Below are 19,615 nucleotides of genomic sequence, written 5' to 3'. Positions count from 1 at the left end.
CACCCTCCAGCGGACATTGCTAGCAGAGCGACTCCAGAGCGGTATTGCTGAGTGAGCCCAACATGGTGGTCTACTCCTCATACCGGTCCTGGTCGATATATCAATATATCACCCAGGCCTAGTCTAGACACAACTGTCAAGTAAACCATGGCTTAGCTCAGCAGCATGGCGGCAGCAGCAGGAGGTGTAAAATGGCCAATCTTCTCTCCAGGAATTTGCATGTTTGCACTAAGTCATGACCATGCCCTGTAGAAAAGGTGAATGAACTTTGGAATGCTTCATGCATCAATGCAAGCAATGTACAGTACATTCACAATACACAAGGTTTTTGTTTTTTGTGTAATACACACTTTCCCAATAAAATTAAAACGAAATGGTTCATAAGGTGGTCTGAGAATAACCTTAAAGAATTACCACTTAATAATTTCAAAGAACATAAGAAAAAGGTGGTACAAGACATGAATTTACAACAAATACATTTCAGTGTTACTTTCATTGCAATATTTAATTATGTTAATAAGTATGTTACTATTTCCCACACTGCCATTTACATAAGGTATATGAAAGCTTCAAGTGGTTGTAACATTCTTCTTTCTTTCGCTTTCCCAGTTTTTTATTGTTTTGCTGATCATTCTCCTGGCTGAGCTGATACTACTCATTTTGTTCTTCGTTTATATGGACAAGGTAGGCATTCACAGAGCTCCGTTATCTCAGAAGCAGAGCTACTTTCTTATGTGTATTCCTCCCCCAGCTCCCCCCCTCCCCAGATAACTGGCATTAAAATAGACATATCAAAGAAGGTCCTGCAGGAAGGTGACAATCAGCACATTAGAGAACTGCTGCAATAACCAGGCAGAAGGGAGATTTAGAAGTCTGGCTGGCGCCTTGAGCATGCCCCCAACTACTGCTTGCCTCCTGTGGAAGCCACAATGCTTTGAGAAGCACAAAAGAGACGGAAACTACACTAGGCAACAACTTCTTCTTCCTCTTCTTCTTCTTCTTCTTCTTCTTCTTCTTCTTCTTCTTCTTCTCTTTATCTTGTCCAGGGCAACCCAAAGTGACTTACAGCCAAAACAACCAACCAACAACAACCACCCATATATACATTAAAACCAAGAGGATAAAGCAGTACATTAAAAACATCATGCCCACTTCTAAAAGGCCACAGATAAAGGAAGGTTTTTGCATGATGCCTAAAGATATGTAGTGAAATTGCCAGGCATATCTCCCTGGGGAGTGCATCCCACAAATGGGGAGCCACTGCAGGGAAGGCCCCATTCTTGTGTTGCCACCCCCTGAACCTCTCGTGGAGGAGGCACACAAAGAAGAGCCTCAGATGATGATCTCAGGGTCTGGGCCAGTTCATATAGGGAAGAGGCAGACCTTGTGGTATTGTGGTCCTGAGCTATTTAAGGCTTTATAGGTCAACACCAGCACTTTGAATTGTGTCCAGAATCCTGATTGGCAAGCAGTCCAACACTATAACCATTGCACTAGTCCCAGACGCATGTCTGTTGGAAAAAAACAAAACTTCCTTTTATTGAAATATATACTGACATGTTTGTTATCTTGAGTAGGACATCTATGCATACAGTGTTAAAATTATACAGCAACAACCCCCCCCCCCATTGCACCCCTTGAAGCTATTAGGAGAAGGCACCAGATGTGCTTTCCATTCAGCCTACTCTTCACATACCTTGGAGGATATTTTAACGGGTCTTTTAATCTGGAATTGTCAGCATGTGGTAGGTATTTCATTTCTGCAAATGATAGGAAGAGAGTCTGTTGTTTTCCCACACATATACATTCCTAATCAGATCATACCAAAAGGTTGCACTATTTATATAATGACCGTGACCTTGTTGGTGTTTATTTATCCGAAATAGGTTAATGAAAATGCGAAGCAGGATTTGAAAGAAGGGCTCAAGCTGTACAACACGGAAAATAATGTTGGGCTGAAGAATGCTTGGAATATCATTCAGGCAGAGGTAATGACATGAACATATATGTGTATATATATTTCCAAATGACCCCCACACACTGCCCTGTTAATAATGGGTTAATCTGCATCTCATGGGACGATCCTATTGTCTGAGGGGACGTGATGTGATTGCCATGCTGAAGTTAAGCAATTTTGGGTCTGGTGAATTTAAGCTGGGAGACCTGGGAACTCCATGTATGCTGCTTTGAGTTCCATGCTGCAGAAAAAGGTAAGATGTAAAGGTACTCAGAGGTGCCAGTCTTTCTAAGATGCAGATAAGTCACAATTTATAATGAATTGCTTTATGGTAGTTTGTGCATTGGCTTGTGTTGTTTATAACATTATCAAACACCCCCAAAGCAGAAAACTATCTATCTATCTATCTATCTATCTATCTATCTATCTATCTATCTATATTGTTTTCCGTATAATCAGGGGCGTCGCAGGGTGGGGGCGGGGCGGCGGGCCGCCCCTAGGTCAAGGGGAGGTGGGGTGACACTTTGGCCAGCCCCTCTCACCCCGCCCCGCCGAAAGGAAGCAGAACAGGCGCATTGAAGCGCTTGCTCTGCTTCTTTTTGCCCTTTCCTCCGCTTTTTTTCGGCGGGGGGGGGGCCGACCAGCGAGGGGGGGTGTCAAACCTGTCACCCCTTCCTCGCTAGCCACCCCCCCCCCGCCGAAAAAAAACGCTGGGGGGGCGGGAAAAGGAAGCAGAACAGGCGCATTCAAGCGTTTGCTCTGCTTCTTTTTGCCCTTTCCGTCGCTTTTTTCTGGTGGGGGGGGGCCGACCAGCGAGGAGGGGGTGTCACGCTTGCCACCCCCTCCTAGCTGGCCACCACCCCCCGCTGAAAAAAAGCCTCGGAAAGGGGGAAATTCCCCCTTTCTGCATACACGCGTCGTGCCCCTCCCCCAGGGGGGTGCCTCTGCGCTGCCGCCGCCCCCAGCAGCACTGAGGCTAGCTACGCCACTGCATATAATACAAGAACAACATATAACTGCAATGACTTGCCCAGTTCTTACAGTCTTAAGTAGTTTCATATGCAGTACAAGCCATACGTTTATTTATGTATTATCAATTCAAGTATCCTCCCCACAGAGATTCTTGTGTTGAGGGTGGAATGAAAGTATATTCTGTCCCATTTATAAAGGAAAAGAAAGGAATATGTTTGACCCAAAGTGTCTATGTTTGAAGTGGCGAATAAAGCATTCTGATAGAGCCACATTCCAAATAGTATTTAAACAGATTTCAAATGGGATTTCTATGGATTGTTTCCAATATTGGACTATTGTTAATCAGGCTGCTGATAACAGAAAAAAAAAAGAAATCTCTGCATATAAGTTGACTGTTTAAATTTGCATCTAACCATAATAAGGAGGGAGCCAAACAGGGTGGGAGGGCTTGCTGCGTAATTTTGGAATTAATGTGAAACACCTTTTCCCAAAACAAGTATACCAACATGCAAGTCCATCATAGATGAAAATATGAGCCAATCTCTCCACAGCCTTTCCAGCACACGGGAGAGATGCTAGTGTTTATTTTGGCTAGATGTGATGGAGTCCAGTGCCAGCATAATATAATTTTGAGAGAGGCCTCCTGCAGATGAGCAGAGATTGTTCATAGGGATGGGTTGTGCCAAACTGATTGTCATTTATGATATTCAGTTATGATCCCTAAGTTTTTCCGATACTGTCCGGAGACCTCCTGTATCGCCTGCTTGGGTATTGTTCTAAAATAATGCTATAAACTGAAGATGCAGCTCCTTTCATGTCATATTTTGATTTGTTATAGAGACTTAAATAACATAAGAGAACCGAGGCCCTTGTGTTCCAAATATCTTGCAAATGTGCATAATTGAAGAGATTGAAACCGAGTTAACTGGGCATTATCCAACTTTTCTAACAGCTCATGCTCAGATATTGCTTTACTTCTAGAAAGAAAGTCACTTATGTGATAGATGCCTCTCTTTTCATGTTTTTTAAATTGTCCCTATTTATTTATCTTCCGGTCGGAATGATGGATGGTCTAATAGTGGATTCAGTGGCGATGGTCTGGGGGCCAAAACAAAGTCTTAATCCCTCCACACCGTCAGCACTGCCTTTAAAATGGGTTTTGTATCTTTCTCCACTCAGTCCAGGACAGTTTCAGGAAAAGAAGTGTCCTTTCTGACTGCGAGGAGAGAGGGGCCTTGCTCTACACTCATGGAATGTCATTTTGTCCCCTAATCAAGGGGATCAGAGATTGGCATGGGGGATTAAGGAGTGAACAGCTGACGAAAAACAGGTGGAATGAGCTGAAAGTGGTGACAAATAAGGTTTGGGGTTTAAAATATACAGTAGTGATTTTTCAAGAGGCTAATTCTTTGCAGTTATCACTCAGACTTACACTTGCTAGTGTCCAAGGTAACATAGCCTTTTCAAAAATTCTAAAATGTTCTTTCAGTTCCAGGCTGCACTATGTCTCATCTTGTCCTTGTCTCCTAGATGCACTGCTGTGGGGTTACTGATTACAAAGACTGGTACCTTGTACTGGGTGAAAACACTGTCCCTGACAGATGTTGCATAGAGAATTCTGAAGACTGTGGCCGGAATTCCACTAATATGAATTTAGTGTGGAAAACGGTAATTTTAGCCTACATAGTAATCTGAATTTTTTCTTCAGTTTAGCTTCATTTATTTCCTTGTGGAAAAGGTCTCCTTGCATGAGCACCATTCAAGCACAGGTGTTAAGTACAGAGGTATTTCAATTTAAGAGACTATTTTACAACCATTGTTCAGTCACCACTGTGACCTAGGACATGTGCTGAAGGTAAGCAGTGCAAAAATCTTGCTGGGTGTGTGACCTCCAAGGGCTCCATCCTTTGGGATATAATACAAAAGTAGTAAAAAAAAAAATCCCTAAAAGTAAAAATGCAAGTCAAATCTGGTATGGCTAAACAAATCAGATAAACTGAAATTGATTTTTCTGCATATTTTGTTGTCAGTTAACCCTTCTGCTTTTGTATTATCGGTGCCAATTTCTTGGTCTCTTTTATTTATTTGAGTAGCCTACTTGAAACATTTCCCCCAATGTAAGATTGTAAGTCTTGCCCTCAGGCTTGCAACCTAAAAGACATGACTCACAAGGAGAAGGAAGGGAGGCAAAATTGAGCACCGATGGAATTTGGGGGGAAGGCTCTATATAAATTAAGAGGAAGGGCCAAAAGTTGCTCGTCATTGAGCAGTGGTGGAATGGCTGATGATGATGGCAGCTGAAGGAGAAGCCTGATGCAGCTGATCATCATCTAGCAGAGCAGATGGAGGAGACGCTTGACAGCCCCATCTTCTCCCTCACACTTCCGGGAGCCCCGTCAGTGGCAAAGAATGGTGCTGCCTCTAGTTTCTTTATACTGCCAAGTAGACCAATACTTGCGTTTAAAAGTCTTCAAAAACACAGGAAAACAAAGAATTGCAGGGTGTACAGTAGGAATAAAAAATGAATTGTGCACTGAAAAAATACCCTTTATAAAGGTAAAGGGACCCCTGATCATTAGGTCCACTCACGGATAACTCTGGGGTTGGGGCGCTCATCTCGCTTTACTGGCCGAGGGAGCCGGCATACAGCTTCCGGGTCATGTGGCCAGCATGACTAAGCCGCTTCTGGTGAACCAGAGTAGCGCAGGGAAATGCCGATTACCTTCCCGCTGGAGCGGTCCCTATTTATGTACTTGCACATTGACGTGCTTTCAAACTGCTAGGTTGGCAGGAGCTGGGACCGAGCAACGGGAGCTCACCCCGTCGCGGGGATTCGAACCGCCAACCTTCTGATCAGCAAAAGCCCTAGGCTCTGTGGTTTAACCCACAGCGCCACCTGCGTTATACAGACCTGCAAATTCAGGCATACACTCTGCAAGCAACAAAATGGCCTACGCCTGCCTTCTTGTCCTCTTGCCTAGTTTCTGAATGAGGCTCTTCTCTTCAGCCAACAGATCAAATGTACGTCACTCACTGAGCTTATAGTTTCTCAGTGGCAGGAAAATGTCCAGTGAGCACTCCTACTTTATCCCTGAGTGAGATATTTCATTTGAAGCATTTGGCTCTTGAGCCAAAACAGGTTGTCACGGTGTTTCCCTTCTTTTTTTTTACCAGGTGTAAGATTGGGGGGGCAGGTGTTTCCCTTGGGGTAAGAGAAGCAGGACATGGTAGCAGTGGAGATAGTGGAGGCTGCTCAAAGCGCAAGGGAAACAGGCTGCTGCTTGACTTGTACCTCCTTACGAGTAACAGAAAAGCTCGAAGCCCCCCTGGGGCAGCTGTTTTTGCCGCTCTCACAACGTTCTGGTGCGCCTGTTGTCACAGCCAAGGTCTGAAGAGCTATAAGGGACAGCTAGGTCGAGTCAAAGGAAATTATTTATTCTGCCTTTGACTTTTCCCCTCCCCTCTTGGCAAGATTCATAGATGCTAGTAAAAGTCCGTTTGAAAAGCAATGGCTGTGTTTGCAAATGTGCCTGTTTGCTGTGCCTGTTCATATGTGCAACTACGATTTCCAAATGCTGTGTATGTGGTTCATTTCAGCATAAGCTTACAGAGCATATATGGCAGAAGCGTGAGTGCATGTGCCTCTCGACAAGTGTGTGGATGTGTGGGCATGCACCTCCTGATGCTCTGTGGTAGAGGTGGATGAAGAGATAGGGGAGGAGTGAAAAGAAAGCTGAAAGAGAGGGATGTAAAGTCTCTGCCTCTGCCCATCCATTAGATCACAGGGCCCCATTTATACTGATTTTTCTTACCATTATGCCTTGTCAGACTGATATAATGGTCAGCATATCAGACATGGAACTGGGTGACCAAAGCGCAGTGGGTGACCTCTCATCACCACCTATCTCACAGAGTTATTCTGAGGATAACATGGTCAGGGGGACAGTCCCACTAAAAATAATATTATCATATTCTTTTCTAACATTCCAAACGGCAATGTAGAAAGGAGGCACCCAGCTTTTGGCACAAGCCAGCCAAAGTTGCCTTCTAAATACTGTAAAACATCTTGAGGCATTCTGCCATGGCCTTACAATCGGCTTTTTCAGCATATAAAACAAACGTTGGTGGTATCTTTAACTCGCTCATTTTTTTTTAATGAACAAAACCCATTTGGTCAACATGAATGTGTTTAAATGTATTCATATTTAATATGAGAAGCCAAAATGGGCTTCATCATGACTGAGCAGGACAGAGAATATGTATTTCATATTTTCAGGTTTTGTTGTTGATACAACTTGAACTTCCCATCATTTTGGGGTGCTTCTGTCAAAATGATTGTTTTCATTTATATATTTTCAAATCCTTTTTCACTTCCCCTTTCAGGGCTGCTATGAAAAAGTCAAGATGTGGTTTGATGATAATAAGCATATACTCGGGACAGTTGGGATGTGTATCCTCATAATGCAGGTAGGTGGCTCATAGGATCCTTGTTTGGGCCTCATTTTTGCTATGGTCCATGGAATAATGCAGTAAATGTGACAACAGAATGTCTAGCGTATTCCCAGTTGGTGTTGATGTTCTGAGCCTGTGACTGAGGTGGTTGAAGAAAACACAACAAAATCATCAAAGACTACGCCTCTCTAACTTGGACTTTTGAACAGGTGTTTCTGCCCCATCCTGAGTAACAGTGGAGAAGTGGGGCTGTTGGGCTTATCTGCACCAGCCACAACTCTTCAACATCCTTCCCCAGCCTAGCACACTGGACTGGAGCAAGACCAGTGGCTCCCACCTTTACACAGCCCTTAAACTTAAGAGAGATGGCTGTGTCCTAGCAGACCAGGCAGCCGCAAGCCCTGGGACTGGTGCAGAGAGGAGATCCAAGAAGTAGCGGGCAAGGCCCGAGAGAGCAGGCAGCACTCATTTCCTCTCCTTTTTCTTCTCTCATTGTTGGGGGAGGAAAGCTTGATAAGCCTTCTCAAGGCAGCCATTAAAATGTGCTTCAGGAGGCCCAGGAGAGAATCAAGTGATAGGAGATATAATTATGTTTCTCTTGCAACCATGTCATCTGTCTCATTCCTGCTCCTGTGCCAGATGCTGCAGCAAGAGGTCCTGAGCCAGGTCCCTTTCTGATCCCTATTCCAGCAAGTACTGATCCCCCGCCACTTGCTCTGCAGGAACAGACAGTGGTGCTGCTTCCCCCATAGAGGCAGCAAAACGAGGGCAGAAACACAAACTGGGCCCCATTCCCAAAGGGTCACAAGAGGATCCTCCAGGAGATCCACCAACCAGCAAATGTCCAAGGAGGGGGACAATGGAGGGAGAAAGGACCAAACAGTGGGCTGTGCAGGAGAGGCTTTTTCACTGAGAGGCCTTCAGTACCGTCATCAAAAGGGTCTTGGAGTATCAGGGACTGAGGCTCAGGTACCAGCAAGAAAGGCCAAGCTGGCAGGATTGGCAGAGTTCTTCCACTCCACCCACAGCACTAGCTGTGCCTCCACCAAATAAAGGCTGGTAACATCAACCCTTCCATGTGGGGATCCCTCCAGATGACTGCAGTGCCTGGAGGCAGTCAGGTTGTGTATCCACAGCAGTGACCAGAGGAGGAATGACTGCTGGGAGGAACACAGAAAAAGAAGAAATGCCGTGGTAACCTGCATTGGCACAGCTGGATGCCTTTATCTGCCCCAACTGCAACAAAGCACGTATCTTGCATATCGGTCTCTACAGCAACAGGCACTGTGACTCTGCAGTGGTTTGACTTCATGCTGACATGGTCTCCTGTGACAGATGGATGCCAACCAGCCAGTGTTGCTTCAGTTTGGGTGGCCCAGGTTTTTTTCACATTACCCAAGCAGCACACAATTAAGTCCACCCAAACTGAAGCAACACTGGCACGGGCTAGAATTAAGTCGTGCTCAGAGACTCCTTATATTGTCTGAGCAGTGTAGGAAGAAGCCATTTGAAATATACCCGGAGTCGTGCAGTGATTTCATGCTCTTTATTGCAGCTTGTAAAGCAGTGATTGAATTGCCCCCCAAACCTCAGGCTTTTATATACATTATTTACACAATGAGTCCCGTCTGATTGGCTGATTCTGCTTCCCTCCTGGAGCCTGATTGGTCTTTTCCTGCAAGCCAATCAGTTGTTGCATTCTAGGATCCTGCCTGCCTATTGTTCTAGGATCGAAGCTTAGTACATAACACCAGTGTTGCTGCCACTTGGCTAATGTCACAACACAGTCATCTCAGTGCAGCAGCAACTGGATCTATGTTACTTGTAAATTTATTTCAAATCCTACCTTTCTGCAATGTGCATGGGCTCGCTGTCTTTGCCTTACAACAACCCCATGAGGAAGCCTAAATTCCAATATAGTGATTGACCTAAGGGCACTCAGCAGGGATTTGAACCCAGGACTCCCTGAGTAATAAAACATTGCTGCATCACACTCATCCTCTGACGTCAGGATCAAGGTAGTAGGCAATGCAATATTCATTTCAGTACAGAAGATAACATAGTACAGCAGTATTATTCTTCTCCCGGCCGCTATGCTACTGCAGTCATGCCTGTTAGGATTCTTGCTTCGTGCTTGCAGTCATGGGATTGTTGTCTATCACATGACAGTGTATGTTTTCATTCCACAGAGTGGGAAGTGACAGAGACAGGATGTTTGGATTACTGTGTTTCCGTGATGTGGGACTATTGTCCTTTGCTCTTTCTCTTTGCTGTCTGATGAGAAAGAGGAAGGAGCTAAGTCAGAATGCTCCGAGTGTATTATATGTAAATAAAGTAGATTAGCCAAATTGCTGTGCTACTGAGTTTGTCACGCGAACTGCCAATACTCTGCAAGTTCCGTAAGTGTGCTGATGCCTCTTGGTATCAGTTGCTGAGATGTTCGGGCTGGAGAAAGCTTTTGAAACTCCCAAATGACCGACCACGAGGGAGAGAACATGCATGCCTAGAGAAGTAGTAAGAGAAATGCTGCATTCCTCCAGCAAGGTCCTCTTCTGCAATCCTCTTTCACTGTAGTTCCACATTACACATGGCATAGCAAAACGTAAAGGGAAGAACTCAAAAAGGATATATCAAAATTGGCTATTAAAACAGCAAAAAACTGGAGGGAAAGATCTTAACATCACATACATGCTATCTGTACTGATAGTGATCAAGAGATAGCTAAATGCAAACACCAGCCCAATTATTTTATTTTATTTTATTTTTAATATTTATGGCATGGCATGGCAGCTGTGGAAAGGGCAAATTCCATTAGGAAATGAATCATAAATAAAAGTGCCAATAAAATAAATATATATAGGGCAACCGCATTTGGATTAGTTTTGGCGACCACTTATCAAAAATGATATTATAGAGCTGAAAGAGGTGCAGAAAAGAACAACCAGAATGAGCAGGAGATTTTAAAGGTTTTCACCTCACTGCAAACATAATTAGAGGGGTATAATCCATGTACACCTAGAACGTGTTTGTGAGGAGCAGGACCGTCCCTACTGGCCAACCCCAACCCCCAAATTCTAACTCATCTACCAGTTGCATGTTAAACATGACTGAGGAAACATTCTATGTGTTTTCCTTGTGGATGGAAATCTTCCTTGAGCAAGAGGTCCCGATTATGCAGAGGAACCCCGTGTGCCTACAGTCCTCTCTTTCTAAAGCTGTACAGGAAGCACGTGAGGAACGGAGCTCTCTTCAGATGTGTGAAGTGGAGAAATATTCTGGGGAATTTTATCAAAAACACACTGAGCTTTCTTTGAAGTGTTTCAGTTTGAGAAAATGGTCTAAAATTGCTTTCAGTTTGCTTTGAATTTCACTTGGCTCAGACGAGTCACAATTCTCCTCTGTACAGCCAACCCGTCATGATAGTCTTACAATAGTCTTATGGGATTATTGTAAAGATTGCTGAGATATGTGTGGTGTGCTAGTCCGAACCATTAAAAAGTGCCATTCAAATTCAGATTCTTGAATTATTCTCTCTGTTCTCTTTCAGATACTTGGCATGGCTTTTTCCATGACTCTCTTCCAGCAGATTCACAGGACTGGTAAAAAATACGATGCCTAAGAAACACTACATTGCTAACTGCATCAGGACTTCTCTCTTGGCACTGTTGGTGCAGGAGGAAGAGAAACAACTCTGAAAAACGAAAATCAAGCTGTACCTGCTTGGGGCCTCCATCCTACCATCCACCACGTGACTAAGCACAATGTATTACTGGACTTCCTTTTTGTTTCTGTTCATTTACCATTTTTGCCAAAGAAGAAAGGAAAATTACTGAGAGCAAATCAGCTTTCTGCACTACTTTGTAGACCCACTGTTTATACTGCTCTCTAACATTATTTAAGGAACAACCTTTACACTGCTATCTGTATTAGACCATTGAGGATAACCCGACTGGTGTGTGTTTAACTTCTAGAAAAAAATTGTTTCGATCTCATGGGTCACAAGCAGCTTTTGCCGAACATAATACTGGGAGACTTGAAAAAGCCACACAAATGGAGATCCTGTGAATTTGAGCTGCTTGGGGTATAGGGTTTTTGTTTTTGATGGGGAATATATTATTATTATCTTACTGTGTATACTAGAATTTAGTACCCTGGTTTATACATTTTTACCGTTTCTCTCCTTTTTCTTATGCTTTTTTTCGCCAGAGTTATACTGTGCAGTCTTTGATGGATGCCATTTTTAGTGTTTGCAATTTATATCCGGAAAGAAAGGTGCAGCTGGAGCTAAATGACTCACAGCCATTGTGTTACTCTCAGCTCAACCCTGGTGTCATGATGGGGCCTGGGTCACTTTGTAAGATGCCTAAGATTTTTTTAAACATACATCTAATGTGAGAAAGAAGCAAACGTTCGTGAGAGAGTCAGAACTGGCTGTGATCCCTTCAGGCCAATACTTTTGATAATTCTGTTAGTATGCATTTAAAAATACCGCACCAGGGTTTTCATCTGTGAGACACAAAGGAAATGTGACTTATGATTCTCCGTAACAAGAAACATCAGACCTTAAGAGAAACTCCCAAACTTTGTGTGAAGGTAACTGCTACTATACCACAATATGTAAAGGCTCCTATGAGCTCCAGTTACCTAACCAGAGGCAGCCCACTATACTTCTGAATGATTCCCTGGTTTTGCTTTTCCTCCTTTCATTCAGACACCATATGGGGCACAGTTGCTGCAGGGTGCATGGCTGGATTATTTGTTCACTCCCAGTCACAGAGACACAGCAGATTACCTGCTGGTTAAGAGAGATGCAGAAGGGGCTCCTCTGAAGGGGGTGAATTCTAACACATTCAGGCTTTTGTGGTTTGAGAATGAACTTTTTCCCAGAAAAATTGTGCTATCAGAGTTTGGGGAATTGTGTATTATTAAGCCAGTACATTTTTAATGCAGATTGCCAGCCCTCTCCATCCTTCTAAGCCCTGGAGTCTTGTGAGTTGACGGGTAAGCGCTGAGGTCATTTTTTTTACAAAACCTTCAGCAAGGCCTGAAAAATCTCAAGCATAACAACCGAACCTATGCCTTGTTCTGAATCCTAATGCACCTTGTGAGTGTAGTAGTAAATTTTGACAAGCTCATCATTACAGTCTCCAGGCATAACCCCAGGGAGAATTCAAAAATGCAGACAGTGTTTTGGTCCATTTTACCCAAATTACATGTTTCCAGACAGTGAACTGCAGTGAACAGCCAGTGTGGTGTAGTGGTTAAGAGCGGTGGACTCGTAATCTGGTGAACCGGGTTCGCGTCTCCGGTCCTCCACATGCAGCTGCTGGGTGACCTTGGGCTAGTCACATTTCTTTGAAGTCTCTCAGCCCCACTCACCTCACAGAGTGTTTGTTGTGGGGGAGGAAGGGAAAGGAGAATGTTAGCCGCTTTGAGACTCCTTCGGGTAGTGACAAAGCGGGATATCAAATCCAAACCCTTCTTCTTGCATCGGTTCATCTGGTAAAATACATTTAGCTTTAGCAGTCAGCTGGTATGCAACCTTTTAATTAGAAATGTAGACAATCTTGCAGATCAGTGTTAACCGTTTAAACGGCTGTTGTGAAGTAGAAACTGATCAAAAGAAATGAAAGAAATGTCTAAGCTCTACTTTACTATTTTTCTCATTCTCCAATTCCTTCAATGCAGAACTGTCATAAACTAACTTGAAATCCTCATGCTCACCACACAGATGACATCCTTGGCAAGTTCTGGAGAAGCTCCCCCCTACACTCTCCTCTGCCCCCCCCTTCTAAAAGAGTGATGAATTGTGGAAAATGAAAATTTACATTACCCCTGCTATTTAAAAGCCCTCTTATGTTGGGTAGTGTAATTTTTTTTAAATTTCTATTAATAACAGTTCCTCCCATAATTCTGACACATTCACACAGGTGTTTTTGCTTCACATCTTACATCTTAGAAATGGAACTTCATGTTAAAAATAAACTATGGGATGGCCCTTTACAAAATGCCTGCCTTATCAAGCTAATCAAGTAATAAATATTTTCCAGGACTGTGCCATTTAGGCTGCAGATTGGGAGGAGATGGCATGCTCAAATACTCCCCTCTTCTAAAATAACCAAAACTAATCATTCATACACACATAAAATAGAATATCAGAAATGAAGCCTTTGTCTTGATACATAGACTGTCCAGAAAAATACACAATCCCCTACCTGTGGCCCAAAGCCAGGGAAATTATTTGCCACTTAATTTTATAAGTGGGTCCTAAAGCGATCTGCATGAGAACACTGGTGCACAAATTTAAAGTCCCAACCTGGGCTGTTCATTCTAATTCCACGAGTTTTGTGAAGCTTGAAATAAGGATAGCACCATCTTGCCCTTCAAGGATCGTAATTGTTAGTTTTTCTGACAAACAGTTTCATAATATTCACAATTATTCCAAACTTTGAATTTCAACAAAGGAGATGAAGGGGGTGAGAAGCAAGTAAAGTGTGTGGCAGATCCAAATAGAAATGACTGGAAGAGGATGAATTTGGTGTTTTGCTCAATATTTTTTACTAGGGATAGCTTTTGTTCATTTCAAATGTGTCTTGTTTACTTTGCACACAAGACTGCTGATCTGCCTTCCATTTTCAAAAGTTGTTCAGAATTGCATCGCACATTGCACACTTTTTTGTCAACATTCCTGCATGTCCTTGAACATACACCTCGTGTCTATTGGTGTTTCTTGCAATAACGCCCTCTCTTTGATCTCAGTTTCACAAGGGGATTTCTGTTTATTTTGCTGCTCCATAAAAAGATGTGAATGGAAATGAAAGCTGAACCATTTTGGTCGACTTGCTTATAGTGTTGCTTATGTTAGGTGTTGTCATTTCAACTGTGCTTATTGGCCCCGAAGTAGCTGTGTAGCTCCCTTATTTCTGACATTCGCCAGAACTGACAACATTCTCTTATACAAGAACACTCACCATGAAAGCAATCACCACTCATATCAGGGGGGTATGTATGGAGTATGGCATATGCAGAGTCACACATTTGTTTCCTTTCTGGCTTGGTTACTGCAATCCATGTTGGGGAACTTCTAGGCCAGTCTTGACCCAACAATGCTATTTCCTCCAAAGCGCACACTCCTGTCAATCACCTGGCATCACTTGTGATGTCAACTGATTGGCAGGAGGGTAGGGTTCAAGTCTGGCAGGACATAATGCAGCAGGATGTAGCCCTCTCTCATCAGCTGATGAGTAGGGGTTAAATTATGCTCCGTTTGGTTACAGGTACCTTCCAAGGGAAGGAAGAAATAAAGGCTTTCCCAAGCTCTGTGGTTGGATTGGTACTTCTCTGGTGAGCACCAACCATAGGGCTGGCAAAATGCTAATTTTTGCTCTCCATGTGGGGGGGAGATAACAGAATGAAGCCTACATTTAAAAGAACCTGCTTGGAATAGGTGTGCACAGCGAAACTGAGCAACATTAAAACCATCCAGTGCTCTTTGTGTGCAGCCGGGAAGAAGCTCTTAAGTGCAGGCTTTGAGAAGCTTGTGTGATCCACACATTCCAAACACTGTCAGGTGCTTGGGAACACCATGCAAGGGATTTTGACGAGTGAGACAACCTGCCTGTCAATCGTGAAATGTCATGTTAACATCATGTGATTGAAAGGTAGGCTGCCCAATCTGTCGAATTTTGTTTGAGCAGCCAAGCCTGATAATGAGCTGACACATGGAATCAAAAAGGTCCCCACTCTTCAAATTCTAAAAGTTTGGCACAGACTTACAAGTTGCTTACCAGGGAAGTAAAGGGAGTGTCCTGCTGTCTCCTCCTGCAGTGAGTGCTTTTGGCTTCTGTGCTGCTCCCCACTCCTTTTTTTGCTTTCTCATTTCTGCTGTCTCTGCCCCTGTATTGAGGCTCTTAATGTGTACAGTTGTGCTGTGTGTACAGCAGCCTCAGAATGGTAGGCATTTACATACTGTCAGGACTTACTGGATCTCAGATAAAGGTGTAAGTCCTTGCAGTGATGCCCTGCTGATGATCTCCTACTAGCCATATTGGGAAATATTTTTTCATTCATATTTACTTTTTAAGACCTGAGATATTCAGATGAGGTTGCAAGAAGATGGCTTACTTTTAAATTGGGGGAAATGGGACCATGTGTATTGAGAGTTACCGGTATGTCTGATTTGTTATGAATGGACAGGTGCCCAAAGTTTGTGTGTGTGTGTGTGTGTGCTTTTAAAAATTGTTTCCATTATTAAATATTACGTCACATCTCTACCTCTTTCTCATTTTTACCATAGATTTTCCCTCATCCAGTTAAGTTAAACTATTCCCATTCTCTCCCAAATCACACATTCTTACGTCAATTAAGCAGGCATTAGAATAAAAAAAGAAAAGAAAAGAAGAGGTGAAAAATCCAGTTTGTATCCCTGCAGCCCCAGGGAGTACATCACGCCCCCATGTCATTTGCTAAGGCTTGACTTCAGAGATGTATATCAGTATGTCACTTACCAGTGGCTCAATTACATGTTGCCATTGGCTGGAGGGAAAACTAAATTGGCACTTGTCCGCAGGACAAATGCTTCAAGTCTAAGACAAATGCTTCATAGTGTAAGATTGAACTGATGTCATCTTGCAACACTCTTCCCGTATCCAAGATAGAACTAGATCTGCCAAGGAACATGAAGCTTCTGCTAAAAAGGGCAAGTCCCACTCTTCCCTCGCGACATAATTCTGATCACCTGAGAGATTCAGCTCTGTTATAATGCTCTGCTTTAATGCCTTTTCCTTCTCCCATTCCAAATCACTGCCTATATGGGATGGAATGTGCAATGTGATCACAGTGTGATATGTTTCATTACTAAACTGTACATGGGTCATTTGAGTTCTATGATGGAAGTAAGGGGATATAAATGTAAGAAAATAAGTAAAGAGATGTTCTGGGGCAGAAGGGAGAACTTAGTTTTACTGGGTTGGGCAGAAAGTTCCATGTTCTTCATTCTAGCTAATTCTGTCTTCATGTGTTTTAAGTTCCATCTTCATTTATCCCCTAATATGGCATTCATACTTGTTAATTTGTGAATACTTTTCTCTAGAATGTTAGAGGAATTAATTAACAGAACTGTTATCCTTGAACCAGCTCTTGCTACCTCTTCATCACAGAAAAGCAAGCAGCAATATGAATTGAAAATCCTTTCAAAGTTGCACAGTGGTATCTGTTGAATGTTAACCTCTGGTTATTGTTTTCTTTTCTTCAGGGTTTCCATTTAAAAAAAGAGACAAAAATGTTAACTATTAGGCAGAAAAAGCCTAATTCACTGATATCCAACAGCAGCTCCACATGTTGCGCATTGGTACACTTACGTTTCTTCCAGCAAGTATGTAAATGTGTTGACAACAGATATCTATACTTAAACACCTGTCTCTGTATATCTAAATTGTGAAGCACCTCTGTACCCTGTTCCTAATGGATAATCCGATTATCTGATTGCAATCCCTGGATTATGTCTTGGTCTCTGACAGTGCACTAGGACACCCTGCTAATTTTCACTGAGGTGGCTAAAGCTGCATCAGAGCTGTTCCATTTCAGGCAGCATATGGATCACACCATATATAGAAATTATGTGCCAGGGAAAAGGGTTCTAGACTAGCCTTCTCCCTGACATGCTAATGTTTTCCATGCAGGAAAAAAACTGCACGGAGGAGCCTTTGCCCATGAATGCACAGTGGTATAGCCCAGATACTACTTTACCTCCTCACTAACAACAAGGCCTAGGATCAGGTAGCTGGCCGTTTTGCCTTCTTTTAAACCTTTTTTTTTTTGTAGAGTGCTCACTTACATTTTATGAATGCATAGCACATAGATATTTCCTGTAGTCTTTTAAGCATTATCCAGACCATGCTGCCGAGAATGAAACAAACCATGGATAGCCACATGCTTCAGAGCTAGGTGTTGGGCATTCTGGAGCCTTGGGCTCATGCCCCGGGGGAGGAACAAGAGGACTCAATTGGCATGTGGGAGGTGTATGTGAGTCCCCCATTGCAGGTAGTGTATTTCTGCTTTGATACCAATGGGGGAGGGGGGGGGCAAAAGGAAAACAGCTCCACTTAGCATGGGAGTGGATGGAATTGTACCCCACAGGGCAGATTGCTGCATAGACAACACAAAAGCAATACTGTTCGTAAGTTAAGAAAACCAGTTATTTTGAGGAAAAACATTGGATTATACTCTTAAGGGATACTAATTGTCCTGTAACTGTTTGGCAAAAGGGATGCTGGCTGACTTTATTTTAAAACAATGTTTTTGGTGGGTGGGTGTGCATCTGGGGGGTGGGTATGCATTTCCTCAAAAAGAAAACAAATGTTGCTTTGATTATTTAACTACACACTTTTAGCATGTTTTTAAATAAAATTTCATATTGAGCAAAAACATTTTAAGCATATACAACTGTTGATTTGCATTTGTATTAAAGGTTGAAGCAAAGCTTCTTGTTTTGTTCATTTTTAATAACGAAGTTCAGTTTTATATGCATTTCCCTTTTCCATTTAGACATATATAAATCTGTGGCACTCCTCAGCTACTGCAAAAAGTTTGTGGTTCTGGCTGTGGCCTATGTGTGGCTGCTGGCCTGCATCAGGAAGCGGTCATGTATCTGGCATAGGGACTTGGCCTGTGGTTGGTCTAACTAGGGCCACACATACCAAAAAGGGCTGGGCACCACTATTTGGGCATTTTTGCAATTCTGATACATGTATGTATCTTATGGTGAAGGAACAGAGCTACTAAAAGCTGCTGCTTTTAGAGGTCTATGCATATGAATATGTCTAATTCTACTGAGAATTATTTTGAGTACACTTGAGGGACACAGTGACAAATGTGGACAGCCTGGGAGGTTGGCATTTATTTATCTGTTTCATAAAATGTATATGCCAGTTGACTGCAGAAAAAAACCCAAAACTGTTTACAAAAAGATTTTTTTTATATTTTTATTTAAAAAGTTACAACCATAATTTAAACCATAGAGAAAGTTCAGACAATAGACTAAAACAAATCAGAACTCATACAAACTTCCTAAACACCTGAATTTGTTGTTGTTGTCATTTAGTCGTGTCCAACTCTTCGTGACCCCATGGACCAGAGCACGCCAGGCACTCCTGTCTTCCACTGCCTCCCGCAGTTTGGTCAGACTCATGTTGGTAGCTTCGAGAACACTGTCCAGCCATCTCGTCCTCTGCCATCCCCTTCTCCTTCTGCCCTCCATCTTTCCCAACATCAGGATCTTTTCCAGGGAGTCTTCTCTTCTCATGAGGTGGCCAAAGTATTGGAGCCTCAGCTTCAGGATCTGTCCTTCCAGTGAGCACTCAGGGCTGATTTCCTTCAGAATGGATAGGTTTCATCTTTTTGCAGTCCATGGGATTCTCAAGAGTCTCCTCCAGCACCAGAATTCAAAAGCATCAATTCTGCGATCAGCCTTCTTTATGATCCAGCTCTCACTTCCATACATTACTACTGGGAAAACCATAGCTTTAACTATACGGACCTTTGTTGGCAAGGTGATGTCTTTGCTTTTTAAGATGCTTGTCTAGGTTTGTCATTGCTTTTCTCCCAAGAAGCAGGCATCTTTTAATTTCATGACTGCTGTCACCATCTGCAGTGATCATGGAGCCCAAGAAAGTAAAATCTCTCACTGCCTCCATTTCTTCCCCTTCTATTTGCCAGGAGGTGATGGGACCAGTGGCCATGATCTTACATGTTTTATGTTGAGCTTCAGACCATATTTTGTGCTCTCCTCTTTCACCCTCATTAGAAGGTTCTTTAATTCCTCCTCACTTTCTGCCATCAAGGTTGTGTCATCAGCATATCTGAGGTTGTTGATATTTCACCTGAATAGGCTTGTCTAAATAGCAGTGTATTTAGCAGGCACTGAAAATAATCCAGGGAAGGTGCCTGCCTGACGTCAATAGGCAGGGAGTTCCAAAGTATTGGTTCTGCCACATAAAAAGATCTAGTCATTACAGATAGTGTGGGTATTATTGCCGGTTCTGATGACTGAAGCAGTCAAATGGGCATCAGGAAACCTATGAGAAGGTGGGACTTTGGGGGGCCTCAAAAGCTATTGGAATCCCAGTATTCCAGCAGGGGCCCACCTGAGAAGCAAACAAAGACAATTTCCAAAATAGATTGTTTGAAAAACAAAAGTATTTAGTGTAAGCAGAAAGAGAGAGAGAGAGAAGGAAA

The 19,615-nt window shown here is 43.0% G+C and overlaps 1 protein-coding gene across 1 annotated transcript in view; it reads left to right on the top strand.

The window, feature by feature from the left end:
* TSPAN9 (tetraspanin 9) overlaps nucleotides 1-11,564 on the top strand; it is a 116,166-nt gene extending 104,602 nt beyond the window's left edge. Inside the window, exons 4-8 of the mRNA XM_033159862.1 lie at nucleotides 610-684; nucleotides 1,887-1,988; nucleotides 4,460-4,597; nucleotides 7,313-7,396; nucleotides 10,929-11,564. Of these exons, the coding sequence (XP_033015753.1) occupies nucleotides 610-684; nucleotides 1,887-1,988; nucleotides 4,460-4,597; nucleotides 7,313-7,396; nucleotides 10,929-11,000 (471 nt within the window). The 3' untranslated portion in view covers nucleotides 11,001-11,564. The remainder of the gene's footprint in view (nucleotides 1-609; nucleotides 685-1,886; nucleotides 1,989-4,459; nucleotides 4,598-7,312; nucleotides 7,397-10,928) is intronic.
* The last annotated feature ends 8,051 nt before the right edge of the window (nucleotides 11,565-19,615 follow it).

Source organism: Lacerta agilis, chromosome 9 (genome assembly GCF_009819535.1).
Source record: "Lacerta agilis isolate rLacAgi1 chromosome 9, rLacAgi1.pri, whole genome shotgun sequence".
Taxonomy (NCBI): Eukaryota; Metazoa; Chordata; class Lepidosauria; order Squamata; family Lacertidae; genus Lacerta; species Lacerta agilis.
Note: the sequence above shows the minus strand (reverse complement) of the source record. Positions and strands in the feature narration are given on the sequence as shown.